The sequence below is a fragment of the Oncorhynchus kisutch genome, unplaced genomic scaffold (assembly GCF_002021735.2).
Source record: "Oncorhynchus kisutch isolate 150728-3 unplaced genomic scaffold, Okis_V2 scaffold1630, whole genome shotgun sequence".
NCBI lineage: Eukaryota > Metazoa > Chordata > Actinopteri > Salmoniformes > Salmonidae > Oncorhynchus > Oncorhynchus kisutch.
This window is the reverse complement of record NW_022263575.1, coordinates 22,200-44,244: the sequence shown is the minus strand read 5'-3', so window position 1 is coordinate 44,244 and position 22,045 is coordinate 22,200. Positions and strand designations below refer to the sequence as shown.

Below are 22,045 nucleotides of genomic sequence, written 5' to 3'. Positions count from 1 at the left end.
GGTTAACGTAAGGGTTAAGGTTTGGGACAGGCTTAAAACAAAAGTCTCAAATTACTTTTATCACTGGTTCAACTTTCTGCAACCAGTAGCAGATGCTTACACCCTCCATTCACCATCCCCGCACCCAACAAAACGAAACCTACTTAAAAGGTAAACAGCTCTCACAATTGCCCGAGTGGCCTTTTCCACGTCATTTCCGGACTTCTTCAGACATGGATGGATGTTGAATACTGACTTGTATCACGGGTGACCTGGTGCCTTCAAGCAAACTCCAAGGTCTGTGTTTGTCTTTTCTAAATTCTTTGGTCTACGACTTTAGTACACGTAGAGTATATGGTTAATGTGTAGGCCTTATAACCGAATATAGCTGGTTTCCCTGTCTATTCGAGGAGCCCACGAAAACGACTAGACGTTTATGCTCTAACTTATTTTAGTAGACAGTCCGAGATGAGCCGATTACCATATTTATTTAGCCTCGGATAAATAGCTCACCTTTTCAAACGTATATATGGCTTGACTGACAGGGAGGGAGAGCTTATTGTGGTCCAATGATTTGCATATCTCCTCCTCTTACACACCTTAACCTGTCAAATCGCCCCTTTGGCGGGATCGTCAAAGCCATTTACCTTATATAGCCACGCACGAAGTTGATTGACAGTAATGTACACGCCCTCCACTCGCTACTCTCCTCCCCGTTTGTCTTGTGATGCCTGTAGCCTACTACCATCCTGCCCGAACATTTTCCTACGGAAGCGGAGCGCTGGGGAAAAGCCTAGTGGGGATGAGCAAGGTTACTACCTAGCAATATCCTACGGATACACATGGAGCCTCCATCATCTCTGCAAGTTTGCGTTTATCACCAAGTCTAAACTCGTTCATTAGAGTCTCCAGAAAATAGTGAACCTATACATTTCCTTCTTTCGGATCTGTTTATGTTTCTTCTGTGCATTATATTTCTTGAAAGGCATGAACGTGGATTTGGACATTTGATTAGGTGCAGCCGGATTCCTTTTTTTTTCGTGGAACAGTCTCCTTTCTACGCTCCGCACATATAGCATCACCATGGACGTTTTGGCGAATCACGGTATTTTTCAGGAACTCCAGCTAGTGCATGACACCGGCTACTTCTCTGCGATGCCTTCGCTGGAGGAGAACTGGCAGCAGGTGACTATAGAGTTTCGATCGTTAGCTATATTAATCGTTAACTGTAGCTATATTGCTGATGGTGGTTTGGCAAAGCCACCGAAGTGCGCCCGAATCACTGACATAGGCGTCAACTTTCCTCCGATATCTTGCATCACAAGTTCAGAGCGAGAGGTACTATAGCCTAAATGTAATAGTAACTTGTCAAATAGATGAGTCTATGAAAGGAAACCGCTGCGCTATTGCAATGAAATCTTCATACTAGGCTATTTAATCTGCACGATGTATTGTTACGCTATTGTTAAGAATATTACCCTGTGTGATTAACTTGAAGCATGTAGTCTAATATTAACAGTGTCGCAAATGTAAACTTGTACTAAGTATGATTGTGTTATGATATTAGATCATACCCGCGGAGTGCTGTTCTGTGTTGAGCCGAGCGCAGGTTGTTATTCGCTGCCGCTAATGTATCCTTCACCGGTGCGCATGGTCTCAGCTGTCAACAGCAATTAGGGAAAAGCGGTCATAATTTCGACAGGGATGATGTAGATCTCTGAATAATAAAACCAGTGCTTTGTACATAAATAATACATCTGCTTCCGTCGGATTACTTGTTTTGAAACCCTCGGCGGCATGAGGCGAGGAGGTTCCCCATTCAAATGCATAATGTATTAACGCAGATGTATAGGGTTGCCGTTCGAGATAAGCAAGTGGTCTTTTTACAAGATGCTGTGGAAATGGGGAATAGGAAGAGGGGGATTATAATGGGGGAATGATATGGTCCAGGAGTCAAGCCTCGAGGTTTCCGAGTCACATTGTGTCATAGTTTTATAAGCCCAGGCTCTATGGTGAAATGTCACGCCGGGGGACACATGGTGAAACCAACGTACTGCTCTACTCTCCGTAGGGCTGCAGGCGTTATTCAACTCTGGTCTGCTGGGAAGTAAACTGTTTCACTTACTATGCAAGAAAGACAACATATACACGTTCAGGTTTTCTCTATGTGCATAAAGTCTCGATGTTTCTTGTTTTACGCGGTGCGTGTAAAGGCATTTAAAGTAGCACGCGGTTTCCATGCAGCATGCCATCCACCTGCGCTGATGGAAGCAGTTTGGGATGATAATTTTCGCCACCAGCATCGCTGGGCTGCAGACAACAGCAGTACGTGGTCATTTGATGCCGGCTACTTGTGCCAGTAGAGTTCTTGTGTGTAAATGAAGGCTAGTGGTCCATGACCATGGCTTTACCCTCTCTAGTCACCTTCTTAATTGGCTTCCTGCTGTCAGCCACTCAAACATCCAGACTTCACTCAAGATCACTGTCCAGTCACACACCAGATATTACTGCAGTCATTTGAAAGACGATGTAACCATTGATAAATGTCATATTACTGTATTACTGACATGGCTCTGCTCTGGCCTGGAGAATAAAACCTCTCATCAATCTGGTAGAATCCTGGCCAGGGGGAATAATACCTCTCATCAATCTGGTAGAATCCTGGCCTGGAGAATAAAACCTGTCATCAATCTGGTAGAATCCTGGTCTGGAGAATAAAACCTGTCATCAATCTGGTAGAATCCTGGTCTGGAGAATAAAACCTGTCATCAATCTGGTAGAATCCTGGTCTGGAGAATACAACCTCTCATCAATCTGGTAGAATCCTGGCCTGGAGAATAAAACCTCTCATCAATCTGGTAGAATCCTGGCCAGGGGGAATAATACCTCTCATCAATCTGGTAGAATCCTGGCCTGGAGAATAAAACCTCTCATCAATCTGGTAGAATCCTGGCCTGGAGAATAAAACCTCTCATCAATCTGGTAGAATCCTGGCCTGGAGAATAAAACCTTTGATAAATCTGGTAGAATGAGTGGTAAATACAGTCTGACATAGGCCTGGTGTAGTTTCAAAATGTTGTACTCTAGAGACACAGCCTATTGTACTTACAATGTATATGCTTGCAATATTTCCTAGATGTTTGTGTGAGTGAATGAAAAATGTCTCAAGGTCCCAGACCAGATAAGTCATTATAACAGACCTGTCTACCTGACGGCAGCCACTCAGGGACAAGCGACTGGCATTGTCCACCTCCATGGAGAAATATTGCCTGTATAAAACACATAACTCTGCCTGGCACATGGAACAATGTTGTCTTAATGCTGTGGCCCACAGTAGACATGTGATGCTTTAAGTGATGCTGTGATAGAACCTTGGTTTTAAAGGGCACTGCATGTTAGTCACCACTGGCGTTGTGGTGGTGTTCCCTCCTCCCTGTCTACAGGGCATAAATCAGGTGGTAATGGCATCAGCTGCTAGGCCTACACGAGGTGAGACTGCCCGCCCATAGAACATGAATAGGACGTGCAATACAATACACAGATTCAGCACCCAACCATAGCCTGACTGGGAGCACATTGCCTGTCACATGACTGACTGACCAGATGTCTTGATAGAATTTGTAGAGTGTTTTGTTATTCCCTGTCTACCCAGTTGGTAGATGTAGAATTATCACTGGCCACATCACATGGACCTCATGGCTACACTGTAATACTACAGCCACAACACAAGGGCTGGCTGACATTGACCTACAGACACAGTCTGTCTGCCCTCCAACACACTCACTTTGTCCTTCAGGGTTCACTCACAATAAGGGATGTCTAGTCAGTACTCAGGCAACATGGCCGAATATCACTCTACTGTATCAGAGATGTGCTTGGTTTCTAAATGGAGTGAAAGGGATATAGCATGTCTGTATAGAGGAGCTGTGTGTGTGTGCGTGCATGTGTGTGGAGATCTCCAGCAACCTGGCAGGTAGCAGTGGTGGTTGATGATAAAGAGAGGAGGGGGGGGGGGGAGAGAGCAAGAGGAGCGAAGAGAGGAGATGAGGAGAGGGCAGGAGAAGAAAGCTGAGAGCGGAGGAGAGGAGAAACGAGAACAGAACAGGAGAGGATGGAAGAAGAGAGGGGAGAATAGGAGGAGAGAGGGAGAGAGAGTAGAAGAAAGCTGAGAGGAGAGGAGAAACGAGAAGAGAAGAGAAGAGAACAGAACAGGAGAGGAGAGGATAGAATAGGAGGAGAGGGGGAGAGAGAGTAGAAGAAAGAGGAGAGGAGAGGAGAAACGAGAAGAGAACAGAACAGGAGAGGAGAGGATGGAAGAAGAGAGGAGAGAATAGGAGGAGAGGGGGAGAGAGAGTAGAAGAAAGAGGAGAGGAGAAACGAGAAGAGAACAGGAGAGGAGAGGATGGAAGAAGAGAGGAGAGAATAGGAGGAGAGAGGGAGAGTAGAAGAAAGAGGAGCGAGAATAGGAGAAGAAAGCAGAGATGAGTGGAGACGAGGAGAGGGAAGGAGAGGAGAGGGGAGAAACGAGAGGATAAACAAGAAGAGAACAGGACAGGAGAGGAGGAGAGGATAGGAGAGAGAGTAGAAGAAAGAGGAGCGAGGATAGGAGAAGAAAGCAGAGAGGAGAGGAGAGGAGAGGAGAGAGGAGAGGAGAAACGAGGAGAAACGAGGAGAGGAGAGGAGAAACGAGAGGAGAAACGAGGAGAGGAGAGGAGAAACGAGGAGAGGAGAGGAGAGGAGGAGAGGAGAGAAGAAGAGAGGAGAGGGGGAGAGAGAGTAGAAGAAAGAGGAGCGAGAATAGGAGAAGAAAGCAGAGATGAGTGGAGACAAGAGGAGAGGGAAGGAGAGGAGAGGGGAGAAACGAGAGGATAAACAAGAAGAGAACAGGACAGGAGAGGAGGAGAGGATAGGAGAGAGAGTAGAAGAAAGAGGAGCGAGGATAGGAGAAGAAAGCAGAGAGGAGAGGAGAGGAGAGGAGAGAGGAGAGGAGAAACGAGGAGAAACGAGGAGAGGAGAGGAGAAACGAGAGGAGAAACGAGGAGAGGAGAGGAGAAACGAGGAGAGGAGAGGAGGAGAGGAGAGAAGAAGAGAGGAGAGGGGGAGAGAGAGTAGAAGAAAGAGGAGCGAGGATAGGAGAAGAAAGCAGAGAGGAGAGGAGAGGAGAGAAACAAGAAGATAACAGGACAGGAGAGGAGGAGAGGATAGGAGAAGAGAGGAGAGGGGGAGAGTAGAAGAAAGAGGAGCGAGGATAGGAGAAGAAAGCGGAGAGAGGAGAGGAGAGGAGAGAAACGAGAGGAGAGGAGAGGGGAGAAACGAGAGGAGAGGAGAAAACGAGAACAGGAGAGGAGAGGAGAAACAAGAACAGGAGAGGAGATTAGAGGAGAGGAGAGGAGGAGAGAGGGAGAGAGAGTAGAAGAAAGAGGAGTGAGGATAGGAGAAGAAAGCAGAGAGGAGTGGAGACAAGAGGAGAGGGAAGGAGAGGAGAGGGGAGAAACGAGAGGATAAACAAGAAGAGAACATGACAGGAGAGGAGGAGAGGATAGGAGAGAGAATAGAAGCAAGGAAAGAGAGTAGAGGCAAGAAGAGGAGAGAAGGGAAAGGAGGAGAGGAAAAATGAGAAGAGGAAAGGAGAGGACTGGAGAGGAGGCGAGAGTAGGAGGAGAGGGAGTACAGGCAAGGAGGAGAGGAGAGGGGGGAGAGGGTAGGAGTAGAGGGAGTACAGGCAAGAAGGAGAGAGGAGAGAGTAGGAGGAGAGAGTAGGAGGAGAGGGAGTACAGGCAAGAAGGAGAGGAGGAGAGAGTAGGAGGAGAGGGAGTACAGGCAAGAAGGAGAGAGGAGAGGAGAGGAGGAGAGAGTAGGAGGAGAGGGAGTACAGGCAAGAAGGAGAGAGGAGAGGAGGATAGGATAGGAGAGAGAGTAGAGGCAAGAAGAGGCTGGGAGAGGAGAGAAGGAAAGGAGAGAAAAGAAGAGAAGAGGAGAGGAGGACAGTGAGATAGAGGAGTGAAGTGTCAAGCATGCACATTTGCTACTGCAGGGTTTCACATTTCACAGTCTACTGGGCCAAGCCTGCAGGAGCAGATAGATGTAGAGATGTAGAGATGTGGAGATAGAGAGAGATAGAGAGTCAAAGAAAAAGGAAAGCATGAAGAGACAGACATGGAGCTGGACTGACTGACCGGCTTTCCCTTTGACTGACCAGGGAATCTGCCCCGGAGTATCTCTTGTGTTATCCTGACCCTGTCTGCAGCCAGCCGGGTGCGTGTGTGTGTGTGTGTTGTAATCCTCAGTAGGGCCCCAGCTGCTTTCTCACACAGCATGCCGACTGGAGGAGGAGAGCACTTACACTCTCCCTCTCTCCCTCCCTCCCTCCTTCCCTCTCTCCTACCCTCCCTCTCTCCTTCCCTCCCTCCCTCCTTCTCTCCCTCTCTCCTTCCCTTCCTCCTTTTCTCCCTCCTTCCCACCTCCGCACTCTGGTTAGTGTGTAAGAGGACGTGTAAAAACACACACCCACACACACACACAAAAACACACATACGTGTGAGGACATGACCTCTGAGACTGTGTTTCTGATAAGCTCCAGTGTGTTGTGAGTGCATGTTCTGTATGAGGAGATACAGGATATATCTAGCTTATTCTATTTCTGTCTTCACCACCAAGCCAGCAGTCCTCTCTAGCTTATTCTATGTCTGCCTTCACCACCAAGCCTGCAGTCCTCTCTAGCTTATTCTATATCTGTCTTCACCACCAAGCATGCAGTCTTCTCTAACTTATTCTACTTCTGTCTTCACCACCAAGCCTGCAGTCCTCTCTAGCTTTTTCTATGTCTGCCTTCACCACCAGGCCTGCAGTCCTCTCTAGCTTATTCTATGTCTGCCTTCACCACCAAGCCTGCAGTCCTCTCTAGCTTATTCTATGTCTGCCTTCACCACCAAGCCTGCAGTCCTCTCTAGCTTATTCTATGTCTGCCTTCACCACCAAGCCTGCAGTCCTCTCTAGCTTATTCTATGTCTGCCTTCACCACCAGGCCTGCAGTCCTCTCTAGCTTATTCTATGTCTGCCTTCACCACCAGGCCTGCAGTCCTCTCTAGCTTATTCTATGTCTGCCTTCACCACCAGGCCTGCAGTCCTCTCTAGAATGGCCATGTTTCCTTGCGGATTCTGTTCTGATGCTGATAGGTTACTGGTATAGGAGCAGTCTTCAATTCAGCCGTTCACTTATGGAGGGATTCATTCAATTCAATTATAGTATTTTTCCATAAATTTTTCATTAATTTCTCAATTCGTAGTGAGAAAACCCTGAAATATTGTCAGACGGGCAGTAACTTGTATGATAAATCACTATCGTCATCTGATATGATGCAGATCTCTACATTTCCAAGTAATGAAGCGACGTAATAGCAATTTTATCAAACCACCTCAAAGGAATCGGCTAGAAGAAAGAGGTTGGTGAGCAAAGCTTTGTCCCAGGAATCCAATAGATCATCACCATGTGGAGGAGAGGACAGAGATTGTCCTGAGATGACATCACTCATGACACACGCTTTATGAAAGGGAGCTTCATGTGGTTGAGCGTCATTTCTCAGGAGGGCGTTACTTAGTGTTCAGGAGACACTATCTTATGACTGAGCGGCCATTTCTTAGAAAACAGGAGGACAGAATTCAAGAGGAAATTGGCTTTGGTGACCTGGAGCAGAAAACAATAAGAACTTCCATCTCAGATGGACTAATGAAGTTCTATTCTAGTTGCTGTATCTAAGTCTAATAGAGTTCTATTCTAGTTGCTGTATCTAAGTCTAATAGAGTTCTATTCTAGTTGCTGTATCTAAGTCTAATAGAGTTCTATTCTAGTTGCTGTATCTAAGTCTAATATAATTCTATTCTAGTTGCTGTATCTAAGTCTAATACAGTTATATTCTAGTTGCTGTATCTAAGTCTAATACAGTTATATTCTAGTTGCTGTATCTAAGTCTAATACAGTTATATTCTAGTTGCTGTATCTAAGTCTAATACAGTTCTATTCTAGTTGCTGTATCTAAGTCTAATACAGTTATATTCTGTTCTATTTGCTGTAGCTAACTCTTGTATCGTCGTCAGACCACAACACTGCATGACAATGAATTGACAGAGAGGAGCTGGCTAAACCTAACACAGACTGGACCACCAGGCTAATATAATGTATCTAAACCTAACACAGACTGGACCACCAGGCTAATATAATGTATCTAAACCTAACACAGACTGGACCACCAGGCTAATATAATGTATCTAAACCTAACACAGACTGGACCACCAGGCTAATATAATGTATCTAAACCTAACACAGACTGGACCACCAGGCTAATATAATGTATCTAAACCTAACACAGACTGGACCACCAGGCTAATATAATGTATATAAACTTACATAGACTGGACCACCAGGCTAATATAATGTATATAAACTAACAGACTGGACCACCAGGCTAATATAATGTATATAAACTAACACAGACTGGACCACCAGGCTAATATAATGTATATAAACTAACAGACTGGACCACCAGGCTAATATAATGTATATAAACTAACAGACTGGACCACCAGGCTAATATAATGTATATAAACTAACAGACTGGACCACCAGGCTAATATAATGTATATAAACTAACATAGACTGGACCACCAGGCTAATATAATGTATATAAACTAACACAGACTGGACCACCAGGCTAATATAATGTATATAAACTAACACAGACTGGACCACCAGGCTAATCTAACGTATCTAACACTGAACAATAGAGTTCAGAGTGCAATTCAGACCAGATACAAAGACTGACAGCAAGGAGATTCTTAATGAGATTCCTATTGCACTGTCAGGGAGAAACATGACATGCAAACAAGCATTAGAAGGCTGTTGCTAAAAGCAAGCCCTCGTTATTCAACTGGCATTCAAGCACTCCACTGTGAATCATTTCATAATCATCATTTTGTGTGTGTTTGCGCGTGCTTGTGTGTGTCTGTCTGTGTCACCCTCTGACCTCAGAACACATCTTTTAAGTGATCAGACCACAATGCACTCTGCCTGCTCCTCCAAAAGGTGAGCTCGTCATTCAACAAGCGAGAAGATGATTGCGAGTGATGGGTGGGTGATGCATTGAAAAGGAGGCGACGGAGAGATGGAGTGTTGATGAAGTAAAGAAGAGGATGGAGGGAGGAGACGATGCATTCATTTGTCTGGCTCGTCTCATTCAGAGGAGTGACTGTCACGTCAGTAGCACCCTCTTGGAGAGACGATGAGAGGAGAGGGGGGAAGAGGGGATGAGGAGGAGGAGGAGGAGAAGAGGGGAGGGAAAGCACATCTTTATGTATGGATTCTGTCATCTCCGCGCTGGACGAGCACGTCGAGCATATCTGGCAACCCTGCCCTGGGGGGATTTGATTAACAGTGGGGAGAGGGAGCCAGTCATTTATTCTCACACCAGACTCACACATGGCCAGGCAATGACTTTCACATCATTTGAGTGGAGATGGGAAACTGTTACAGTGCTTTAGAGTGATCCGACATGCCTCGTCGCAATTCATCCTGGCATTGCAACCAGAGCGAGAGAGAGGGCTCAGACATTTCCGACATGTCCTTAAAATTTGGCATTTTGGCAATTCTTCTATCCTCTCTCGGTCTCGGTCTGTCTTCCTGCCTGTCTGTCTTCCTGCCTGTCTTCCTGCCTGCCTGTCTGACTGCCTGTCTCTGTTTCGTTCTCTCTCCTGTCTGTCTCTCACACTCAGCATCGGTGAGGAACTGGAAGACTGAGAAGGTTCATCATTGTTGTTATCTAAGACCATGGAGTTTTGTTCCAACTGAACACAGTGTACCAAGGATACATGGTACTTTACTTGTCTGCCCTATTCTTCTATAACCTTTAATCCCAGACAAACGTCAGTGGAAGGTGTCCTAGCATGCCAAATCAGTGATCAACCGCTGTTGACAACCAAACACAAAATCAACCTCAGATCTCTCTAGTCTAGCAACACCTGTTGCTAAGCAGCCGGCACCGAGCACCAGGCAGGCTTAGGATCATTTGTTTGTTTAGTCTGGAACAATAATCCCACCTACCCATGGAACATCGAGGTCTAGAGAAGGGAGATGTCAAATCTGTTTTCTCCATCCTCGTTTATTCCATTCCTCACCTTTCTGGTAAAGTGGATTGGAGGAAAGGATCCCAGGACCCTGCCCTCTGACCTCCTCCTCCTATGCTCTTTGAGAGAGAGGAGAGGAATGGAGGAAGCAAGGACGGAGGAAGCAAGGATTGACATCTAGTAACAGCCAAAGAGTCCTTTACTGTGACGTGGAAGGAGAGAGTTAAACAGTAAGTGCACTTTAGATCAGAAGTAGTGCACTTTAGATCAGAAGTAGTGCACTTTAGATCAGAAGTAGTGCACTTTAAATCAGAAGTAGTGGATATGAAAAGGGATGCCCTTTCAGATGCACCCAGAGACAGAATGTGGGGAAGCCTTACAGACAGGAACATAGTGCAGGATAAACGTCTGTGGCTTAGGCACGGTTCAGCCTCTTTCATATTGGTAGTTACCCATGGATGATGGTGAGGGAGATTGGGATATAGAGTTACCCATGGATGAGGGAGATTGGGATATAGAGTTACCCATGGATGAGGGAGAGGGAGATTGGTATATAGAGTTACCCATGGATGATGGTGAGGGAGATTTGAATATAGAGTTACCCATGGATGAGTGAGATTGGGATATAGAGTTACCCATGGATGAGGGAGATTGGGATATAGAGTTACCCATGGATGAGGGAGAGGGAGATTGGTATATAGAGTTACCCATGGATGATGGTGAGGGAGATTTGAATATAGAGTTACCCATGGATGATGGTGAGGGAGATTTGAATATAGAGTTACCCATGGATGAGTGAGATTGGGATATAGAGTTACCCATGGATGAGGGAGATTGGGATATAGAGTTACCCATGGATGACGGTGAGGGAGATTGGGATATAGAGTTACCCATGGATGAGGGAGATTGGGATATAGAGTTACCCATGGATGAGGGAGATTGGGATATAGAGTTACCCATGGATGAGGGAGATTGGGATATAGAGTTACCCATGGATGAGGGAGAGGGAGATTGGGATATAGAGTTACCCATGGATGAGGGAGATTGGGATATAGAGTTACCTATGGATGAGGGAGATTGGGATATAGAGTTACCCATGGATGATGGTGAGGGAGATTGGGATATAGAGTTACCCATGGATGAGGGAGATTGGGATATAGAGTTACCCATGGATGAGGGAGAGGGAGATTGGGATATAGAGTTACCCATGGATGAGGGAGATTGGGATATAGAGTTACCTATGGATGAGGGAGATTGGGATATAGAGTTACCTATGGATGAGGGAGATTGGGATATAGAGTTACCCATGGATGACAGTGAGGGAGATTGGGATATAGAGTTACCCATGGATGATGGTGAGGGAGATTGGGATATAGAGTTACCCATGGATGAGGGAGATTGGGATATAGAGTTACCCATGGATGATGGTGAGGGAGATTGGGATGAATGAGAGAGTGAGGGACTGATCACATGAGAGAACAGTTCAGTAATGGGAACATGGAGGCATGTGGTTAGGTTCAGAATGTAAAGTGACCTTGGCTTCCTTTACTGAGAAGAGGTAGGATGCTGAAGATGTGGTGGTTTTGAGTTGCCCAATAAGAGCAGTGTGTGTGTGTGTGTGTGTGTGAGAGAGAGAGAGGTTCCTGTGTGTGTGTCTTCAGCTCTGTGGCCCAATATGCAAACCCAGCGGTATTTCCATATGCTCTGAGTAATCATTTCCTCAGTTCCAACACGACCTGGCCGCTCTCCAGTCAGCCAGTGTGTGTCAGGACCTCGATGTAATGTCCTCCCCCCTCCCTCCCTCTGCTGTCTCTCACTCAGAGCAAGGCAGGCTGCTGGCTGGACCCGGCTACTGGAATACAATATGCACCATCAGCTGTAGTGCATCAGTGGTGGTTAGGCTACGGCTATACTATAGACAGTAATGCCCAGGCTTTAGCTCAGAGGGCTAAGTTTAGACCTAGATTCGAACCCTGGTCAGTTACATTGTGGTTCACCACAATAGCAGCTACAGGCTAACTCTGCTGGGATTGAAGGAGAAGAGGGTGGCTGGTTTTACAGAAACTAATGCTAGGCTGCTGAACAGACAAATGGTCTCTATTTAGTCTGGAGACGATCTTCTCCCCCAGTGATTTGATGAATCCTGGGGCAAGTCATTCTTCACGGTCTTCTTCTGACATCAGTGGCCTGGTTTTGATCAGTACTATTGGTCTCTCATTGCACTACCAGTATAGACCTATAGAAGGCCTAGATTTGGCCAAAGAGGACCCCATTCAAGCAGTTGATCCTATTTACTGTAATCTTGTGACCCCAGTTCCTGTCCTGCAGCCATTTTAGAGCAAATGTATGTCTATGATGTTCTGTCTCCCAGGCAATATACAATAGACTGCATCCCCCACCTCTCCCTGGCCCACTACTGTACACTCTTGGCCTAGATAGGCCATAAACATTTGGTTATAAAAAGGAGGAAATTAATTACCCAGTCAAACAAATGGCTTCGGTGTAACGTTGGGCGCCTCAGACAGTTCCAACAGTGGGAAGTTATTTGGGTCGCTAGATATTTTAGTCCTGGTGATGTTGCCGGGAATACCTTAGGGAACAGACTGGGTTTTATAAGAGAGACCATCAATAATTTTGGACTGTGTGTGTGTGTGTGTGTGTGTGTGTGTGTGTGTGTGTGTCTGGAGGGGGAGGCGGTGTGTGTGTGTGTGTGTCTGTGTGTCTTGTGTCTGGAGGGGGAGGCGGTGTGTGTCTGTGTGTCTGGAGGGGGAGGCGGTGTGTGTCTGTGTGTCTGGAGGGGGAGGCGGTGTGTGTCTGTGTGTCTGGAGGGGGAGGCGGTGTGTGTCTGTGTGTCTGGAGGGGGAGGCGGTGTGTGTGTGTGTCTGTGTGTCTGGAGGGGGAGGCGGTGTGTGTCTGTGTGTCTGGAGGGGGAGGCGGTGTGTGTGTGTGTGTGTGTCTGTGTGTCTGGAGGGGGAGGCGGTGTGTGTGTCTGTGTGTCTGGAGGGGGAGGCGGTGTGTGTGTGTGTCTGGAGGGGGAGGCTGTGTGTGTGTGTGTGAGAGAGAGTGAATGAGAGAGGGAGCTATAGCAAAGCAGTGATCTGTGTACATTATTACCTGTATGCTTCTACATGCCCTACTGTATAATGATGTGTTCTTGTCGTAGCCAGCTGGGACCACTCTGTCTATGAGGTTCAGTGGAGCAGGTCCCAGGTGTTTGCTGGGACCACTCTGTCTATGAGGTTCAGTAGAGCAGGTCCCAGGTGCCTGCTGGGACCACTCTGTCTATGAGGTTCAGTAGAGCAGGTCCCATGTGTTCACTTAAATCGCAACTAGTTGGAATTATTTAAGCCTGAACTGGTGCAACCAGTGAACCCACAGCCAAGGGACTGTGGGCCGGTGTTTTCCTTCCAAACAGTCCCCCATCGCTCCAACCAACCAGGCAACATCAAGCACAACTCTGCACACAGTCCATTATGGGAAGCATTCATTCAAACACTCCCTCAAGCACATGTGACTGATCTCTGTGTGCAAAGTGAATGGCGCTCTCTCGGTGAGTGGTGAACAAACACAGGTAATACTAGCCCAGATATGGCTCGTAGAAAGGTGAGTTGGGGAAAGGTTGTGTTTGGGTTGAGATGAGGTCGTGTGCTACATGACTAATGTGGGTAACAAAAGATCCCTGTAGCATGAAAGAGTTGTTTTGTCTTGAGATGGTTTAGATTGGATGGGGCTCTGGGACGGACTTTTCTACCTCTATGAATGTATTAATGGATAGATCAAATCCAAATCAAATCAGATAGTATTTGTCACATGCGCCAGATACAGGTGTAGACCTTACCGTGAAACTCTTACAGACAAGCCCGTAACCAACTATGCAGTTCAAGAAATAGTTAAGAATATATTCGCTAAATAAACTAAAGTAACAAAATAAAATAACAATAACGAGGCTATATACAGGGGGTTCCAGTACCGAGTCAATGTGGAGGCTATATACAGGGGGTTCCAGTACCGAGTCAATGTGGAGGCTATATACAGGGGGTTCCAGTACCGAGTCAATGTGGAGGCTATATACAGGGGGTTCCAGTACCGAGTCAATGTGGAGGCTATATACAGGGGGTTCCAGTACCGAGTCAATGTGGAGGCTATATACAGGGGGTTCCAGTACCGAGTCAATGTGGAGGCTATATACAGGGGGTTCCAGTACCGAGTCAATGTGGAGGCTATATACAGGGGGTTCCAGTACCGAGTCAATGTGGAGGCTATATACAGGGGGTTCCAGTACCGAGTCAATGTGGAGGCTATATACAGGGGGTTCCAGTACCGAGTCAATGTGGAGGCTATATACAGGGGGTTCCAGTACCGAGTCAATGTGGAGGCTATATACAGGGGGTTCCAGTACCGAGTCAATGTGGAGGCTATATACAGGGGGTTCCAGTACCGAGTCAATGTGGAGGCTATATACAGGGGGTTCCAGTACCGAGTCAATGTGGAGGCTATATACAGGGGGTTCCAGTACCGAGTCAATGTGGAGGCTATATACAGGGGGTTCCAGTACCGAGTCAATGTGGAGGCTATATACAGGGGGTTCCAGTACCGAGTCAATGTGGAGGCTATATACAGGGGGTTCCAGTACCGAGTCAATGTGGAGGCTATATACAGGGGGTTCCAGTACCGAGTCAATGTGGAGGCTATATACAGGGGGCTCCAGTACCGAGTCAATGTGGAGGCTATATACAGGGGGTTCCAGTACCGAGTCAATGTGGAGGCTATATACAGGGGGTTCCAGTACCGAGTCAATGTGGAGGCTATATACAGGGGGTTCCAGTACCGAGTCAATGTGGAGGCTATATACAGGGGGTTCCAGTACCGAGTCAATGTGGAGGTTATATACAGGGGGTTCCAGTACCGAGTCAATGTGCGAGGATACAGGTTAGTTGAGGTAATATGTACATGTAGGTGGGGGTAAAGTGACTATGCATAGATAATAAACAGCGAGTAGCACCAGTGTAAAAACATGGGGGGGACCCATGCCAAATATTTTTTGTCGCCTGATGGGGAAAAGGTTTTGTTGTGCCCTCTTCATGACTGTCTTGGTGTGTTTGAACCATGATAGTTTGTTGGTGATGTGGACACCAAGGGGCTTGAAACTCTCGACCCGCTCCACATACGGCCCTGTTGATGTTAATGTGGGTGTGTTCGGCCCTTCTTTTCCTGTAGTCCACAATCGGCTCCTTTGTCTTGCTCACGTTAAGGGAGAGGTTGTTGTCCTTGCGCCACACTGCCAGGTCTCTGACCTCCTCCCTATAGGCTGTCTCATCGCTGTCGGCGATCAGGCCTACTGTTGTGTTGTCAGCAAACTTAATGATGGTGTTGGAGTCGTGCTTGGCCACGCAGTCGTGGGTGAACAGGGAGTACAGGAGGGGACCAAGCACGCACCCCTGAGGGGCCCCTGTGTTGATGATCAGTGTGGCAGATGTGTTGTTGCCCTTATCAGATAAACTTCAGTCTCACCTTTCATACTATACTGCACTAATTTCCTTTTAAATGGGACCTGCCGGAACCAATCGAATACGAGCTTACAAAACAGGCTTCCAGGCCTGAACCAATCAAACACCGGCTTACAAAATAGACTTCCAAGCCTGAACCAATCAAATAGAGGCTTACAAAACCGAAATCCAGTCTCTTGTTTATTATTACAGTGTCTGACTCATACTATGCCCTTCGTCCATGTGACAGACAGCTCACGCAGCACACACACACTCACTCACACAACACACACACAGAAGCAAAAGTCTGGTTGTAGTGCTTCTATCTTCACTAAAAAGATACTCAGTTATTAGGAAGAGGCTCGGCTATTAGGAAGAGGCTCGGCTATTAGGAAGAGGCTCGGCTATTAGGAAGAGGCTCGGCTATTAGGAAGAGGCTCGGCTATTAGGAAGAGGCTCGGCTATTAGGAAGAGGCTCGGCTATTAGGAAGAGGCTCGGCTATTAGGAAGAGGCTCGGCTATTAGGAAGAGGCTCGGCTATTAAGAAGAGGCTCGGCTATTAAGAAGAGGCTCGGCTATTAAGAAGAGGCTCGGCTATTAAGAAGAGGCTCGGCTATTAAGAAGAGGCTCGGCTATTAAGAAGAGGCTCGGCTATTAAGAAGAGGCTCGGCTATTAAGAAGAGGCTCGGCTATTAAGAAGAAATTGGGATTAAAGTGCTTGCACTCTGTTTCAGTATTTCACTGAGGCGGCAGACTCTGGGCAGAGAGGGGTGAGCAGGTTCAAGCAGAGTAGCGTGCTTCCTTCCACGGCACCGTCCTCAATCAGCACAGAACACTAAACAGGCTTTTCTTCCATTCTATCTCTGGAGGAGAGCCCACTGCAGTGGCAACAGAGAGGTATGTTGTTCAATATTTAAGCAGCTTGGCTAATCTGTGTTCCTGAGGTTTGTTTTAAAAGCGTTCCTGTGTGAATGAAGACGGGGGAGAACGACACATTATCTCTTTCTTCTGGCTCATACACCCTCCCAGTTAAATCTGGGGGAGGGAAGTTGCGCTCACACACACACACACACACACACACACACACACACACACACACACACACGTGTAAACAATTTTGACCTCATGAACTTTAACCCTGTCACCTGAGGCCCTAGCAGGGTGTGGTTACCTGCTTTCGAAAGATCCCGCCTTTTTTCCCTCTTGAACCTTAATTAACCTCATTGGAAGCGTTTCTCAATGCTGTAATCAGTGGTTGGTGGAGTTGACCCTCTTGACCCCTAGTTAACCTCAGTGGGGGCATATCTCAATGCTGTAATCAGTGGTTGGTGGAGTTGACCCTCTTGACCCCTAGTTAACCTCAGTGGGGGCATATCTCAATGCTGTAATCAGTGGTTGGTGGACTTGACCCTCTTGACCCCTAGTTAACCTCAGTGGGGGCATATCTCAATGCTGTAATCAGTGGTTGGTGGACTTGACCCTCTTGACCCCTAGTTAACCTCAGTGGGGGCATATCTCAATGCTGTAATCAGTGGTTGGTGGACTTGACCCTCTTGACCCCTAGTTAACCTCAGTGGGGGCGTATCTCAATGCTGTAATCAGTGGTTGGTGGACTTGACCCTCTTGACCCCTAGTTAACCTCAGTGGGGGCATATCTCAATGCTGTAATCAGTGGAGTTGACCAAATGCCCCCACTGAGGTTAACTAGGGGTCAATATCTCAATGCTGTAATCAGTGGAGATGACCCTCTTGTCCCCTAGTGAACCTCAGTAGTTGGCAATAATCAGCCCCATGACTGGCTGTGAAATAGCCTTTCACAACCCCTTTCTTCAAACACTGCACATCTGTAGACATCACACCTCAGCCCTCACTACCAGACTGTGTTTGACCTTGGCAAATCGTTTACATGTTAGTCCTTTAGCAGATGCTCTTATCCAGAGCCACTTACAGGAGCAATCAGGGTTAAGTGCCTTGCACAAGGGCACATCTACAGATTTTTTAAACTAGTCTGCTCGGGATTTGAACCAGTAACCTTTCTGTTACTGTCCCAATGTTCTTAACCGCTAAGTGCCTTGCCGCCCGTAGCCCTGTGCAGCAGACAGAAACAAAACCTAACAGGTCTGTACAGACCCAGTTTAGCCTGTTCTCCATTCTGGACGACGTGACTTGGGTGCCCATTCTGTATCTGCACCAAGTCTGTATGAAGAGGAAGCTGACTTTTTCCAGTTCACTGTTCCCTTTATCTCTCCCCTCTCTCTCCTCTGCCTCTGTTATCCCCCCCCTCTTTCTCTCCCTCACAGCTCTTTTGTTTCGCCAAACTCATTTCCAGCCGAGTGCCATTCTCTCTGCCCTGTCATTGTGTGTGGTAATGAAGATTAGCTGGCTTGTGGCTCACAATGGCGTACCCAAATCCAGCATACAGACGACTCCAAATCCCCCCGCTAACTGTTAACCCTGGTGTAAAACGCTTGTCTCCCACCCAACCCCTATCCTAACCCACTCCAACCCTTTCTGTGAGCGTGTGTTGCAGGGGGGGGGGAGTAATACTCTTCCGCCGGTTCACTGGTTGAATGGGAATGGCTGTTTCCTGATTAGATTAGCGTGGATTTGGTCGCTGAGAGGGGACCTCTTGGCGAGTCGCTACACCGATAAACAGCAGCTCAACCAAAGCCAGTTAAAGAGACAAGGATCCTCTCCCCAGTGAGCTCCACTACCGTCACGCTAGTCTCTCCAGTCACTGGGATAATCCACTGGGCTTGGCTCCTCTCCCCACAACTTCTCTATTTCCCCAAAACTATCTCCTCTCCCTCTCCTCTTTTCTCTTCTCCCCCTTTCTCTCTCTTCTCCCTCCTCCTCTCCTCTTTCTCCTATTTCGCTCTTCCTCTCCTGTCTTTGAATCTCTCCTCTTCTCTCATGTCTTCCCCTTCTCCTCTCCTCTCATTGACACCTTTGCCTCTCGTCTCGTCTCCTCTCAAGTCCTGACACTCTTCCCCCTATCCTCTCTCTTCCTCTCCTCTCATTTCCCCCCTTTGTTCTCACTCCTCTGCTCCTGCCTTCCTCTCATCTCCCCTGTCCTCTCCATCCTCTCCTCTCATTTCCACCCTCTGTTCTCATTCCTCTGCTCCTGCCTTCCTCTCATCTCCCCTGTCCTCTCCATCCTCTCCTCTCATTTCCACCCTCTGTTCTCACTCCTCTGCTCCTACCTTCCTCTCATCTCCCCTGTCCTCTCCATCCTCTCCTCTCATTTCCACCCTCTGTTCTCACTCCTCTGCTCCTCCCTTCCTCTCATCTCCCCTGTCCTCTCCATCCTCTCCTCTCATTTCCACCCTCTGTTCTCACTCCTCTGCTCCTGCCTTCCTCTCATCTCCCCTGTCCTCTCCATCCTCTCCTCTCATTTCCACCCTCTGTTCTCACTCCTCTGCTCCTGCCTTCCTCTCATCTCCCCTGTCCTCTCTTCATTGACAGGACACACAGGCATTTTTCACAGCACGTCACAACCAAATTAGACTGCTGATCAGAAGAATACATTTGGTTTGCTTTTCTGAGGCACTGCATGATGTTGCCTCAGTAATTCTCCTAATCTTTAATTACTTTTCTTCTAGAAGGATTTGCATCTCGAAGCAGTCTGTCCATTTACTGTAGAATGTGTCAGAATGTATACTGACAGTTGTATACTGACAATAGGTTGTATACTGACAATAGGTTGTATACTGACAATCGGTTGTATACTGACAAACGGTTGTATACTGACAATCGGTTGTATACTGACAAACGGTTGTATACTGACAATCGGTTGTATACTGACAATCGGTTGTATACTGACAATCGGTTGTATACTGACAATCGGTTGTATACTGACAATCGGTTGTATACCGACAATCGGTTGTATACCGACAATCGGTTGTATACCGACAATCGGTTGTATACTGACAATCGGTTGTATACCGACAATCGGTTGTATACTGACAAACGGTTGTATACTGACAAACGGTTGTATACTGACAATCGGTTATACAGTGAGGGAAAAAAGTATTTGATCCCCTGCTGATTTTGTACGTTTGCCCACTGACAAAGAAATTATCCGTCTATAATTTTAATGGTGGGTTTATTTGAACAGTGAGAGACAGAATAACAACAACAAAAAATCCTGAAAAACGCATCAAAAGTGTTATAAATTGATTTGCATTTTAATGAGGGAAATAAGTATTTGACCCCCTCTCAATCAGAAAGATTTATGGCTCCCAGGTGTCTTTTATACAGGTAACGAGCTGAGATTAGGAGCACACTCATAAAGGGAGTGCTCCTAATCTTAGCTTGTTACCTGTATAAAAGACACCTGTCCACAGAAGCAATCAATCAATCAGATTCCAAACTCTCCACCATGGCCAAGACCAACGAGCTCTCCAAGGATGTCAGGGACAAGATTGTAGACCTACACAAGGCTGGAATGGGCCACAAGACCATCGCCAAGCATCTTGGTGAGAAAGTGACAACAGTTGGTGCGATTATTCGCAAATGGAAGAAACACAAAAGAACTGTCAATCTCCCTCGGCCTGGGGCTCCATGCAAGATCTCACCTCGTGGAGTTGCAATGATCATGAGAACGGTGAGGAATCGGCCCAGAACTACATGGGAGGATCTTGTCAATGACCTCAAGGCAGCTGGGACCATAGTCACCAAGAAAACAATTGGTAACACACTACGCCGTGAAGGACTGAAATCCTGCAGCGCCCACAAGGTCCCCCTGCTCAAGAAAGCACATATACAGGCCCATCTGAAGTTTTCCAATGAACATCTGAATGATTCAGTGGACAACTGGGTGAAAGTGTTGTGGTCAGATGAGACCAAAATGGAGCTCTTTGGCATCAACTCAACTCGCCGTGTTTGGAGGAGGAAGAATGCTGCCTATGACCCCAAGACCACCATCCCCACCATCAAACATGGAGGTGGAAACATTATGCTTTGGGGGTGTTTTTCTGCTAAGGGGACAGGACAACTTCACCGCATCAAAGGGACGATGGACGGGGCCATGTACCGTCAAATCTTGGGTGAGAACCTCTTTCCCTCAGCCAGGGCATTTAAAATGAGTCGTGGATGGGTATTCCAGCATGACCCAAAACACACTGCCAAGGCAACAAAGGAGTGGCTCAAGAAGAAGCACATTAAGGTCCTGGAGTGGCCTAGCCAGTCTCCAGACCCTAATCCCATAGAAAATCTGTGGAGGGAGCTGAAGGTTTGAGTTGCCAAACGTCAGCCTCGAAACCTTAATGACTTGGAGATCTGCAAAGAGGAGTGGGACAAAATCCCTCCTGAGATGTGTGCAAACCTGGTGGCCAACTACAAGAAACATCTGACCTCCAACAAGGGTTTTGCCACCAAGTACTAAGTCATGTTTTGCACAGGGGTCAAATACTTATTTCCCTCATTAAAATGCAAATCAATTTATAACATTTTTGACATGCGTTTTCTGGATTTTTTTGTTGTTATTCTGTCTCTCACTGTTCAAATAAACCTACCATTAAAATTATAGACGGATCATTTCTTTGTCAGTGGGCAAATGTACAAAATCAGCAGGGGATCAAATACTTTGTTCCCTCACTATATACTGACAATCGGTTGTATACTGACAATCGGTTGTTTACTGACAAACGGTTGTTTACTGACAGTTGGTTGTATACTGACAGTTGGTTGTATACTGACAATTGGTTGTATACTGACAGTTGTATACTGACAATTGGTTGTACACTGACAGTTGTATACTGACAAACGGTTGTATACTGATAAACGGTTGTATACTGACAGTTGGGTGTATACTGACAATCGGTTGTTTACTGACAATCGGTTGTATACTGACAATCGGTTGTATACTGACAATCGGTTGTTTACTGACAATCGGTTGTTTACTGACAATCGGTTGTATACTGACAATCGGTTGTTTAATGACAAACGGTTGTATACTGACAAACGGTTGTATACTGACAGTTGGGTGTATACTGACAATCGGTTGTTTACTGACAATCGGTTGTATACTGACAATCGGTTGTGTAATGACAATCGGTTGTATAATGACAATCTGTTGTGTAATGACAATCGGTTATATACTGACAAACGGTTGTTTACTGACAAACGGTTGTATACTGACAATCGGTTGTATACTGACAAACGGTTGTATACTGACAACCGGTTGTATACTGACAATCGGTTGTGTAATGACAATCGGTTGTATAATGACAATCGGTTGTATAATGACAATCGGTTGTGTAATGACAATCGGTTATATACTGACAAACGGTTGTTTAATGACAAACGGTTGTTTACTGACAGTTGGTTGTACACTGACAGTTGTATACTGACAAACGGTTGTTTACTGACAGTTGGTTGTACACTGACAGTTGGTTGTACACTGACAGTTGGTTGTACACTGACAGTTGGTTGTATACTGACAGTCGGTTGTATACTGACAA

General features: G+C 46.6%; 1 protein-coding gene across 1 annotated transcript in view; it reads left to right on the top strand.

The window, feature by feature from the left end:
* The first annotated feature begins 958 nt into the window (after positions 1-958).
* The window catches only part of LOC116366983 (Krueppel-like factor 7), a 34,821-nt gene continuing 13,734 nt past the window's right edge, over positions 959-22,045 (top strand). Inside the window, exon 1 of the mRNA XM_031818812.1 lies at positions 959-1,164. Coding sequence (XP_031674672.1) covers positions 1,063-1,164 — 102 coding nt within the window. The 5' untranslated portion in view covers positions 959-1,062. The remainder of the gene's footprint in view (positions 1,165-22,045) is intronic.